This window comes from Chelonus insularis, unplaced genomic scaffold, assembly GCF_013357705.1.
Source record: "Chelonus insularis isolate UGA/USDA-ARS -01 unplaced genomic scaffold, ASM1335770v1 contig_133_pilon, whole genome shotgun sequence".
Taxonomy (NCBI): domain Eukaryota; kingdom Metazoa; phylum Arthropoda; class Insecta; order Hymenoptera; family Braconidae; genus Chelonus; species Chelonus insularis.
This window is the reverse complement of record NW_023276374.1, coordinates 93,419-105,869: the sequence shown is the minus strand read 5'-3', so window position 1 is coordinate 105,869 and position 12,451 is coordinate 93,419. Positions and strand designations below refer to the sequence as shown.

The 12,451-nt window shown below is 31.4% G+C and overlaps 1 protein-coding gene across 1 annotated transcript in view; it reads right to left on the bottom strand.

Moving 5' to 3' along the window:
• The window catches only part of LOC118074223 (titin-like), a 71,886-nt gene that overhangs the window by 36,098 nt on the left and 23,337 nt on the right, over nt 1-12,451 (bottom strand). Inside the window, 12 exon segments of the mRNA XM_035095276.1 lie at nt 126-179; nt 668-734; nt 805-1,756; nt 1,818-2,019; nt 2,094-2,282; nt 2,354-2,458; nt 4,156-4,230; nt 4,500-4,720; nt 4,791-4,888; nt 4,969-5,066; nt 5,139-6,383; nt 6,656-11,692. Of these exon segments, the coding sequence (XP_034951167.1) occupies nt 126-179; nt 668-734; nt 805-1,756; nt 1,818-2,019; nt 2,094-2,282; nt 2,354-2,458; nt 4,156-4,230; nt 4,500-4,720; nt 4,791-4,888; nt 4,969-5,066; nt 5,139-6,383; nt 6,656-11,692 (8,343 nt within the window).

Genomic DNA, 12,451 nt, shown 5'->3' with positions numbered 1-12,451 from the left:
TAAATATTCATTTATTCTAATATAAGTAATTCCCTGATTTTCTATGAGATAATCTTTCTTGATCTGATATAATTTCATTACTAGAATATATCTTTCATGCATCATTGTAACTCGTAACAGCAAACCTTTAATTTCGCGAACATCTTGCTTCAGAATCGATTTTTTCTCCTCACGCCTCTCTGCAAAAAAATGGAAAATTTTTTTTTGGGATTAAAGAATATAAATTTACATTGACACTCATTTTTCAAAGTCTGTTTTTTCAGTTTATTAAAATTTTTTTAATTAAATACACAGAATACCACACATTAAAAATTGAAAAAAAAAAAACAAAAATATATATGCAATTTTTAAGCTAGAAAAAAATTCAAACACATTAATACATTGTAAATATGTTAATAAATTTTTTCTTTTGACTCTCTATTGACTGTGTTGAACACAGTTTAACATACAATTAAATTAAATTAATTTATTATTTTAAAAATTTACAAATTCACATGCATCAAAGTCTGACTAAAGCTTTATTATTTACACTATTTAAAATACTCCAAAATACTCAGCCACACACAAACTTCAATATCGAGAATACATTCTTTAAAAATATTATTTTTATTTAGATTAATCAAATTTCTTTAAACTTCAAATGTCACACCGATTTTTCGTAACTCACCCATTACGCGGACCTCAGTAGTTTGGACAACGGATACTCTTTCTAGAACGTGTTCTTCCGCGTCAGCCTAAAATATTTGTTGTATAAATTGGTTAAATTGATAATAAATATTACATAATATAAAAAATTTTCAATACCTCTGTAATTTCTGTTACTTCCCAAGCTCTTGGTCGGAAATCTTCTGGTGCAAAATGTGTAATCACTTCTTCAACTGTAGTATGTTGAAGTTCAATCATCCTCATAAACGCTCGGAAGCCAACAGTAGCAGCAACGAAAGCTTCATCAGTTGTTGTTTCCTCAGTGAGTACTTGAGTAATTAGGGCTCCATGACCTTTTCTTTCTACTAATTGTACTAAAGCATTTTGCGCATCTGGAGTTCTTAAAGCAGGAAATTGATCAGTTCTATACAAACTTTCATTAATTTCACTAACAGGAACTCCTTGACGAACTAAAAATCCAATAGTTGCCAATTCTCGCAATGGGGATTCCCCAGGACCAAATTCTTTTGCATTAACAAGTTCCATTACTTCCTCAACTGCTCGGTGTAAAGTTTCCTTATACTCTTCAACTGTCACCTCAACGATATCACGTCTCCTTTCCTTCTTCTTTTTCTTTGGTTTTTCTTCAAGATATTCTTCAACTTGTGCTTGTTTAACTTCAATAACACCTTCTTCAGCCGTCACTACGGTCTTTTTAGCTCTTTTAGTCTTCGTATCAATTTTTTTTAGCTCTTGAATACTAGATTCTGTATGTACTTCAGATACTGAAACCGTTTCAAAAGTTTCAGATGTAACTTGAGCTCGATCAAAGGTAGACTCGACTTTGAAATCGGTAACAGTATCTTCAGTAACCAATTCCGATGAAACAACTAATGCCTCTGCTTCCTCAACAATTGGTCGAGCTCGATCATCGGGTTTAGGTTGAATCTTCTGAGTCTTCTGATCTACTTTCTTCAATAAAGCTGTCGCTTCAGTTATAACTGGTTCTTTAATTAGAATCACACGATGAGCTTTTGTTTCTTCATATTGTTCAGGTTTAATAGTTTCAGTAGTTTCCAATATTTGTGTTTCTTCAACATCTACAATGCTTCTGTAAAAGATAAGATATAATAAATAAATAATTATATTTATGTACATATATGTATACTAACTTTTCTTCAGACTGTTCACTTGGTATAGCCTTTTCTTTAAGAGCTTCTTTTCTCTTTTCAACTTTCACTTTCAGAGCTTTTATTTTTTCCTTTGTTTCTTTGGCCTTTTTCGTTTCTGGTTTCTTTTTCTTTTTTGGTTTTTCTTCCGGTATTTCTTCAGGCTGTTCTACTTGCCAATCATCTAGAGCTTCCTCTAAAATACCTAAAAAATTACATTAAAAAACAGGTTTATATATACGTAGAAATACATAGTATACAATAAAATATATAATTTACCAGAGACTCGTAATTTTGCTTTTGTAACTGCTAATCCAATATCACTTGTAGCTTTACAGACATAAAATCCTTCATCTTGAGGTGATGCTCTTAAAATTATTAAAATTGTTTTCTTTTTATCTTCATCAAGGCTTATTTTAACATTAGCGGAACTTGCCACCATTTTATCATTTTTAAACCAAACGACAACTGTAAAAATTCAAAAAGTGTTAATAACAATCTATTAAAACTTTTTTTCAATAGTAATTATATTGTCTTACTCGGTGCAGGATTTCCTGAATATATCGCTTCAAATACTACTTTCTGACCAGCATTAACATATATATCAGTGAGTTCTTTAATAAACCGTGGAATTTGTTGAGATGCTAAAAATAAGTGATCACAATGTCTATTAGTAATTATGTTTTCTACAATTCAAAATGTATAGCTATTGAAATAAAGATGTATTAACTAAATAAATACCTTAAATATTTGGTGAGTGTGTGACTGTGGCAATTCCGGTATCAGAAATCTAATTAATTAATTTAATATCAAACACGAATTCATGCATAATTAGTAAAAACAAAATCAATAAAAGTATAAGCAATATTAATGATTTAGTTGATAATAAAACTACCTGACATTGTACCCCTATCATCTTCACTTGGCCCTTCATGATAAAACATTTCATGTGAAGAAATATTATTAGCTAATCCCATCGTTCCACTACATTGACTTTCTAAAAGTAAAAATTCCTGTAATTCTTCTTGACTATTAGCTGTATGGAGCTGTTGAAAGGCATCCAAATCTACTTCTCGAGGTTCTAGTGGATACATTCGTGGATCCATCATTTTAAATTTTTTTTCATTTGATTTTTTCAATACAGGAATTCTTGATTTTGGATAAGTATGATATTTTCTGCATGCAGAATAAAAATGCCCTTCAAAATCATCTTGGCTTTCTTTTCGGTTTGCTATAGATTCTTCTTTTAAAGTAGTGTATTGATTATATTTTATGTCTTCGCGTTTACTCCGACTGCTATTGCTAGAAGTCTCACTATTTTCTTCGATAGGAGATAAATAAAAACTTGGAGCTGACACTTGAACATATCCAGTATGTAACTTTTTATCACTTATTCCTCTATAAAACTCAGATGGTATTGAAAAATCAGAATCTATTTGTAATGGAGGAAACTCTTCATCAATATCCCGATCGACTTTGATTTTTTTTTGACACTTCAATTTTTCCAGTAACTCCAACTTATGTATTTCTGAATCAATATCAACAGTTTGCCTTTTACGTGTCGGGGATGGTGATTGAGATTTTTCTCTTAATTCTAATGTTTTTGCTTTTTTAGCTTGTGTTGGAGATGGTGATTTTACTGAACTTGCTCGAGCTTTTGATTTAACACAAGTTCTTTCTATATTTTTACTTTTCACGGTAATTTTAGTATTAACTTTGGACATTGGTAGTGATATCCTTAATGAAGCAAACCGTGGAGAACTTGATTCTCTTGATGGTGATGGAGAAGTAGTTTTACGAACTTCAAATTCTAAGGCTTTCTTTACATTTTTTGTTTTATTTTTCATTGATTTAGAAGTCAACGAAAAATTTCTATCAAGAGCTCGACTTTGATGATATTTATGAGAGCTTGATGATCTTACAGATGGTGACAAAAGAGTTTCTTCGTTATCTGTTTCATCTTTTGAAAACAAAAAACGTTTTTTTTCTCGATAACTTATAGACTCTTTTTTCTTACAATTGCTTGATCTTTTTGTTTTAATATATGATTTCTTTTTATGATCGTACTTCAATTTTCTTTCTTCTTCAGATAAATTCTTTATACTTGTCTTAGTCAAGAAAAAACTTTCAGGGCTGTCTCCAACATCTTCAAAATTTTTCTTATTATCCTCATCAATGTTCATTAGGGTTTTTGTTGAAGAAGACTCACTTATAATTGTTGAACTATCTCGATGAGACGATTCTTCTTCTCGTAAAGCTTGATTATCCAAACTATCAGTAGAAAAATCGTAGCCACGCACACTCAGCATGCTACTTTGTGAATAATTGAGTTCACTCTTACCTCGCAAAGCTTCTTGCATTTCTTCCATATGCGTAACCCATTCTGGTTTTCTGTACTCTTTTGTTCCAAGAATTCCTGTTAATTTATAATTTTCATTAGTAATATATCATAAGTATTGTGAGTTAAATTGAGTAAAAAGTTTTATGAGTAAATTCAGAATGAGTTCAAATGTTTTGAAGTGTAAAGGAAAGTTGATAAGGTTTTAAGTTGCGGACAAAATATTTAAAGCGAAGCTGATGAATCTGAAAATAACTTTTTCAATATTAAACAGACATTTTCATTAATTAATAAAGAAATATTTATATTGGTTAAATTTTTTCTGTTTGCTAGATTATAATAAGTACCTTCTACTGACAAATACGTAGTCGTAGTAGAAACACCTAAAGAATTATGTGCTTCAAAAATGATTTCACCAGTATCATCCGGATAAGTTTCTGATATAGTTAAGACTGAAGTTCCATCTTCAAACTCTTCTATTTGGAATTCTTGTGAAGGTACGATTTCAATTCCTTGTTTATACCACTTTCCTTGTGGCTTAGGTTTCCCTTTCACTTTGACTTCCAATCTGTAATAAAATAAAAATTGAATAAATTTTGAAGTTACATTTCTTATAACACAGAAAATAAAAAACTTACCGAGTTAGTTCACCGTCTTTAGTAGGTATCAGTTGAGGAAGTGATTTAACAATCTTTGGAGCGAACTCTTCAGTGTCAGTATCAGAAAGTTGTATCTCCTGATTAATCACAATAATGAAATCAATTATTTATTAAATCATTTAATTTTTTTTTTTAATAATAATTATAATGAAATTACTTTTGGAGACAGAAGATCTTCTTCGGAACCACTCTGTCCAGTTAGTGAAGTAGCAATAGCTGAAGAAGCGATTTCCGAATCCGGAACATATTCATAAGCTGCAATAAATTGAATTATTTTCACTAAAAGTAAGTAAATGATACAGATTTTTTGCAGAAAATAAAATATACCTTCAACAATAAGTGATGTAGTACAGACAGCCTCTCCAACTGGATTAACAGCCCGACAAGTATATTCACCAGCGTCTTCAGGAAAAACTTCGTTAATAGCAAGACTACAAACACCTTCGGAGTCTTGGAATATTGTTATTTCTTTTCCTTCTTTGATTGGTTTTTCATCATGGAACCACTGTATCTTTGGTGTAGGTTTACCTTTACAAATACAAGTTAAGTCTACACTTTCTCCATCCATTACTCGTAATGGAGATAATTTCTTAACAAAAGTCGGTGAAACCAATTCAGTAGATTCTTCCCAAGTAGTTTCCAAAATGTTTATACTAGCAGTACAAGTAATAGAACCCATAACATTCTCTGCTCTACAAGTATAGCTACCAGCATTTTCCGGTTTCATTTCTTTTATTAGTAATACTGATCGATTTACTTTTGTAACAATTCTGAATGCAGGTGAAATTTCCAAAGGTTTGCTTTCAAAAAACCACTGGAATGAAGCAGCAGGATAAGAATCTATTGTAGCCTCCATAATGACAACCTCTCCGATGTTTACAATCTGAGGTCTTATTGGTTCTATAAATCTTGGGGCTTTTATTTGCTCTTCAGTTTCTTCAACAACTTCTTCACGTTCCTTTACAGTCACTGAACCTGAACTCCTTACCTCCCCAGCAGGATTTTTAACTCTAATTTCATATTTTCCAGAATCTTTTTTTGTGATATCAGAAACTGTTAATTCTGCTGTATTTTCATAGATTTTTATTACTTTATTGTCAGCTGGAGTTATTTCTACACCATTTCTAAACCATTTAACTTCGGGTTTAGGTGTACTTTCATATTCAGAAGTGAGACTAAATTCTTTTCCTTTATAAGCTATTATAGCTGCTACAGGTTTAGTGATTTTTGGAGCATGAAGAACTTGGGGTTTAGAGATAATAGGAACATTGCTGATAATTAGATTTGCCCGACATTCAGCTCTTCCAAATTTATTAACCGCTTGAACTCTATAAATTACTTCATCTTGAGGTGTAGGTTCTAAAATAGTTAATTTTGCTTCACCGGTTTCCGGTTTGAATGTAAATTCTACTCCTTTTTGTGGTTTTATTTCTCTCTCTCCTCTGTACCACTTGACCTCTGGTGCTGGTGTACCAGTTATAATGCACTTTAATTTTGCTGGCTGATGTTCTTGAACTACCAACGGCTTTATCGGTGTGATAAAATGCGGAGCAATGCCTTCTTCTTCTTTTTCTAAATAAAAAAAAAGAAAACATTTTATTTTTTGTCGATGAAAAATAGAAAAAATAAAAAATATCACAAATCATGCGAAATATAACATTCATCTAAAAAAAAAGACGCATCTATTAAATGTTATAAGGATAAAGTCAAATCATTATTCCGATAAGTTCTTAATAAGTATTAAATATTAGAACTTTTACTTTTACTATTACTATTAGGACTTTTTATTGCAAATATGAAATTAGAATTGTTATCATTCCTAACACGCTCAAACTCTAGCCTACCGAAAATAATAAGGTTTACAGTAGAGAAAGCATTGCCAGCTCGATTGGAAGCTCGACATGTATACATTCCAGCATCTTCTTCAGTTGCTTGAACAATTTCTAATGATGCAGTTGTTTCAACGACTGTCATAACATATCTTTCAGTTGCATGGAGTTCTTGCTCATTTTTGTACCATGTAATAGCAGGTGTAGGAGTACCAACAACAGTGCAAGTAAATTTAGCAGACTTTTTAGGCTCAACTATAACTGGCTGAAGTTTTTGAATAAATCTTGGTGCTATATCTTTCTCCTTAATTATTGGTTCACCGATTGTCATTGTTTTCTTTTTCTTAATTATTGTAATATCTTCTGTAGACTTTTTAATGATTTCTGCAGGCTTTTCTGATATAGGTTTAACTTCAACAGGTACACATTTTTCTTTAGGCATTTCTTTTTGTGGTATATCTTTCAAGTGTAATTCTTCAATTGGTTTTTCTTCTGGAATTTTCTCATGTTTGACAGGCTTAAGTACTATTTTTTCAGGTATTTCTTCGTCTAACTTTATTATTTTCTTTCCACGATTAAAGGTAATAACCTCATTTTCTTCCTCTTTTTCTTCAATTTTCGCGACGTTTACCGATAACTCTTTAGATTTCTGAGGTAAAGATTTCTTTTTTCTCCAAGATATTTCAGTAACTTCTTTAATCTCATCAACTTGATCCGTAATTTCTTGTGGTTTAATGATTTCAGAGATTTCCTCTATCTTTTTCTCTTCATGAACAACTTTCTCTTGGTCTATAGCAACAATTTCAACTTCTTCTTTGAATTCTACTGCTTTTTTCGATTTCTTTGATTTTTGATCAATTGTCATACACATCACTTCACTTTCAACTGTTACAACCTCTTCTGGTAATTCAACTATTCTTATTTCTTCCGGCTTTATTTCTAAGACTTCCTTTGGTTTTTGTTCACGTCTCCACGGAGCCACAAATTTTTGTTGCTCAGGTTTGTCTAATTTTTCAACAACAAATAAAGGTTGTAAATCGACTTTTTCAGGTTTCTGTTTCTCTGACTTCAATTTTCGTGGAATTGGTTTCAATTTGATTTCTTCTGGTTTCTCCTCTTCGGGTTTAATTCTTTGAACTGGTTTCAATTTAATTTCTTCTGGTTTCTCCTCTTCGGGTTTAATTCTTTGAACTGGTTTCAATTTGATTTCTTCTGGTTTCTCCTCTTCGGGTTTAATTCTTTGAACTGGTTTCAATTTAATTTCTTCTGGTTTCTCCTCTTCGGGTTTAATTCTTTGAACTGGTTTCAATTTGATTTCTTCTGGTTTCTCCTTTTCTTCCACTTTTTTGGGTCTTCTCTTTGAAACTTTCGTTTCTTCCATGGTTTCGATTATTTCTGTCTTAGGAATCTTTTGAGCATCTGATGTTTTATCAACAGTTTCTTTCTTGTGAACAATTTTTTTCTTTTCACTTTTTATCCACGGAAGCTCAGTTTTTTCTGTCGGTTTTTCTTCGGGCTTTACCTCTTCTTGCACCGGTTCAAGACCTTTCTCTATTTTTTTTTCTTCAGACAATTCTTTATGAGAAATCGGCTTGAGTTTAATTTCATCTGTAATATCTTGTTTCTTTTGTCCTTGTCTAAAAGAATTCAAAGTAATCTCTTCTTTTTCATTTATTCTTTCAACTCTATCATCTTTTTTTGTTGGTTTTAAACTGATAGACTTCCAATCTTCGACCTCACCTACTTTGATGACGATTTTTCCATCTACTTTTTCCGGTTTTAGCTGAGTTACTTCTACTCCAGAAATTCCTTTAATTTCATCAACAGCTTTTAATTCTCCATCTTCCCGTGTAATCTTTTTTTCTTTTGGTACTTGAGTTTTACGACGCCATGATACTTCGGATTTTTCTGCAGGTTTTTCAGAATCAATTTGTTCTTCAACTTTCTGAGGCATTAACACAGCTGTTTCTTTCGACATCGGTTCAAGTTGAACTTTTTTAATTATTGTTTCATCTTTTGGCCGACGTTCAGTAGATTTTAATGTAATTTCCTTTTTTTCCTCAGATTTTTTTAGTTTCTCAATACGTTGAGTAGGTTTCAAACTTACACATTTACAATCTTCAACCTCAATTTCTTTTACAACTTTTTCGTCTATTTTTTTTTTTTGCGTATGTCGCCAAGGAGCTTCAGAAATTTCTATTGGTTTCTCTTCTTCGGATATTTCATGAACCTGCTGAGGTATTAATTCTTTTTCTGGTATCGGTTTTAATTTTATATCAATTTTGTCTTTTTCTCCTTTCGGAATTTTCTTTACAGGTTTTAAAGTAATTTTCTCTTTCTCTTCGAGTTTCTCTGGTTTTTTATCTCTTTTAGTAGGTTTTAAGGTTACTGATTTAATGTCCTCTGTTAATTCTTCTTCTTTTTTAACAACTTTATTAACTTTCTTATGCATCCATGGTAATTGAGATGTCTGAGATGGTTTATCTTCTTCAGATTCAATTTCTTCTGGCTTTAATTCCTCAAGTTTTACCTTTTGAGGTGTTGCTTTTCCTTTTATCCATGGAACTGCAACCTCTTCTTTGTTAGCAATTATTTCTTCTCCAGTCTGATCAACTTGCAATAACGTCTTATCTTCTTGTTCGACAATTGGCACTATTTCTTTAGGTTTCTTTTGTTGTTTACGCCAAGAAATACTAGTCTTTGCAATCTCTTCTTTTTCATCAGTCTTTTCTTGTGGTAAAACTTCATTAAGTTTCTTTTCTTGTGGTTTTTTACTTCGTATCCAAGGTATTTGAGACATCTCTTCAGGCTTATCTTCTGTTTTTTCTTTAGGTTTAACTTGTTCAGGTTTCAAAATTTCTTTTGGCTTTTTACCTCGTGTCCAAGGTACTGGAACTTCTTCAGTTGTTCGTTTCTCAGTAATGTTCTCTTTTCTATCAACCTCTAATAATTGTATATCTTCGACTTCATGATACGAAATTTCTGTTGCCTTTTTCCTATCTAACTTAGTTTGTTCAATTTTTTGATCTTGTACAGTAACTTCATCTTTTGTAACTTTAATTAATTTAGTACCTTCTTGTTCGATAAATTGAGACGTTGTATCTTTGACTATTTTTTTATCTTTAGTAGTGATTTCTTTTTTCACTGGTTTTAGCTCAACTGTATCCAAAGTTTCTTTAATAATTTCTTTTTGAATCAGGCGAGATTTTTTTAATTGAAGTTTTTCTTCAGTCCATGGTTTTGGTTGAGCTAGTCTGTCGGTGCTAATGTCAACTTGTTCAGCTTTAGATACATCTAAATGTGTTGAAATGTCTTCTTTAACAAATTTCTCAATTAATACCTGCTCTTCAGTAACTTCTTTTTGGTCTCCTTTTGCTTGCTCTTTTCGTGGAATTGGTTTTAATTTAACTTCCTCTTGCTTCTTTTCGTCGGATTTAAACCTTTGGGCGGGTTTTAATTTAACTTTATCAGATTTTTCTTCTTCCGGTTTCGTTTTTCGTGAAGTTGGTATCAATTTAAATTCTTCAATACTTTGTCTAGGTATTTCAGTCTTTTTAATCTTTGATGGTTTTAATTCTCGTTTTTGTTCAATCCAAGGTATCACTTCAGGTTTTTTCGCCACTTGAACTTTTTCTTTTTTAGAAATATCTGAAAAAATAGTATCTTCTTCTACTTTGTAATCCACTGTACCTAATTCAATTCTTTCTGCTTCTTCAATAATATCCTTTGTTATTTCAACAGTTTCTTTTTCTTCTTCCTTTTCAACTGGTTTCGAAGGTTTCAATGAAATTTTTTCTTCTGTCCAAGGTCTTACTTCGTCTTTAGTTGCAACCGTAACTGCTGGTTTCTGTGGTTTTTTGTTTAATTTCGCGAGAACTTCCTCAGATATTTTTAATGTAGCAACATCTTCTTTTTTATAATAATCACTAATGCTGCTTACTGTTGTATCAACTTCTTGTGTTACCGGTTTCAAATCGACTTTGTCAATGCTTGGTTTTTGTATATCTTTCTTATCTGTTTTTGCGGGTTTTAAATCTACTGTTTCTATTTTTTCCTTGATGACTTCTTTCTTAAATGGTTTAGACTTCTTTAAAACAACTTTTTCTTCAGTCCAAGGTTTTGTTTTATCAGTCCTTTCTTGGATGATTTCTTGTTTTTCAGCTCTTCTAATTTTTTTGATTGAAATGTCCTTTGATATGTCTGATACTTTCAACAAAGATGAATCATCTTCTTCATAGTATTCTAAAGTCAAACTTTGTTCATCGACCACTGTTTTAGTTACTGGTTTTGATTCAACATTTTCTAGCATAGGTTTATCTATTCCTTTTTTTTCTATTTTTGTTCTTTTTAATTGAACTTCTTCAATACTTTCCTTAATAGTTTCTCTTTTAATTGGCTTTGAAGGTTTCAATTCACGCTTTTCTTCAGTCCAAGGTCTTACTTTCCTCTCTACTTCTTGCTCACTTCGTGACACATCTTGAATAATTGTGTCTTCCTCTTCTACATATGTCTCCCGCAGAAGTCTTTTAGTTATTTTGTCCTCATCAGTAGTTTTTACTACAGGCTTTAATTCCACAGATTCTAGACTTGACTTTGGAATTTCTTTCTTTTCAATTTTTGAGGGCTTTAATTCCACTCCTTCCAATACTTTACGTGGTATTTCTCGAACTACTGGAGGAATACTTTTCAAAGCAATTTTTTCTTCTGTCCATGGTTTTACTTCTGGAACTTCAGCCAATTTTGCTTGCTGCTTTGTAACATCTTTTATTGTTGGTTGAGCCTTTTTCCAAGGTGCTATTCCACTTGGTTGAACTCTATGAATCACTCTGCCTTTTCTCCATGGTAGAGACTCATCACCAGGCTGGAGAGATGTAATTACTATCTCTTTCTCACTTAATTCTGTAACTTCTCCTTTTTGTACTTGCTCATATTTGAATTCTGATTTTTGTAGACCTCCAACTGAAGTTGCAGAATAAGGCTTTTTTCGAGCTTCTGATCCCGAACCAGATACATCATCAGAAGCAACTATTTCATATTGAACTCCTGTCCTTTCTGGAATAGTGATTTATTAGTTCAAAATTATAAAGAGGTATTGTAGTTTTCGCACCTTATAAAAAAATTTAAAAAAGAAAAACTATAATTAACTTTATATTATCATTTATAATGAAAAATGATTATATTTTAAAATGTTAAGTAAAGTCTGCTGAAAGATATGAAGAGTACATCATTAACAAAAAAGTTTATTCATCGACTTTTATGAGCACATTTTTTTTCCGGTAATTTAATATTAATTAAAAAGTTAAATGAATTGTATATGAATGTATAATTAATATCGACCTAATTTTCATATTTTTCAGTAAGTGGTTTTTGGCTCAATAAAATATAATGATGAAAGAAATGATGTAGAAGACGAGAAAGCCACTAGAAATAAATTATGCGTCTCCCAGAGTACGTCTATAATAATTGCATTTTAGAATTTATGCATGTAAAACGGGCTCGTAAAGTATGGAGAGTTGCCAAGAGAGCTCGTTTGGCTGGCATGTTAATAGTTACTTGTTTTTTAGGCAAAATTACATTCTCGTCGTCTAGAATAATTGAAAAATTATCAAGGTAATCCTTGTCATCTATTAGTTAGACACACTTGCTTACTAATACAAAAACTTGATCGCCTCTATCTTTAGACTAATTTATTATTAATATAGCTTTTGATTTCTAAATGTTACTACTTTCATAGATGCCAGTCAATACATCTTAAATTATAATAAGCATCCATCAAATCAGTGAATACTGTTTCAAAGTTAATGAATTATT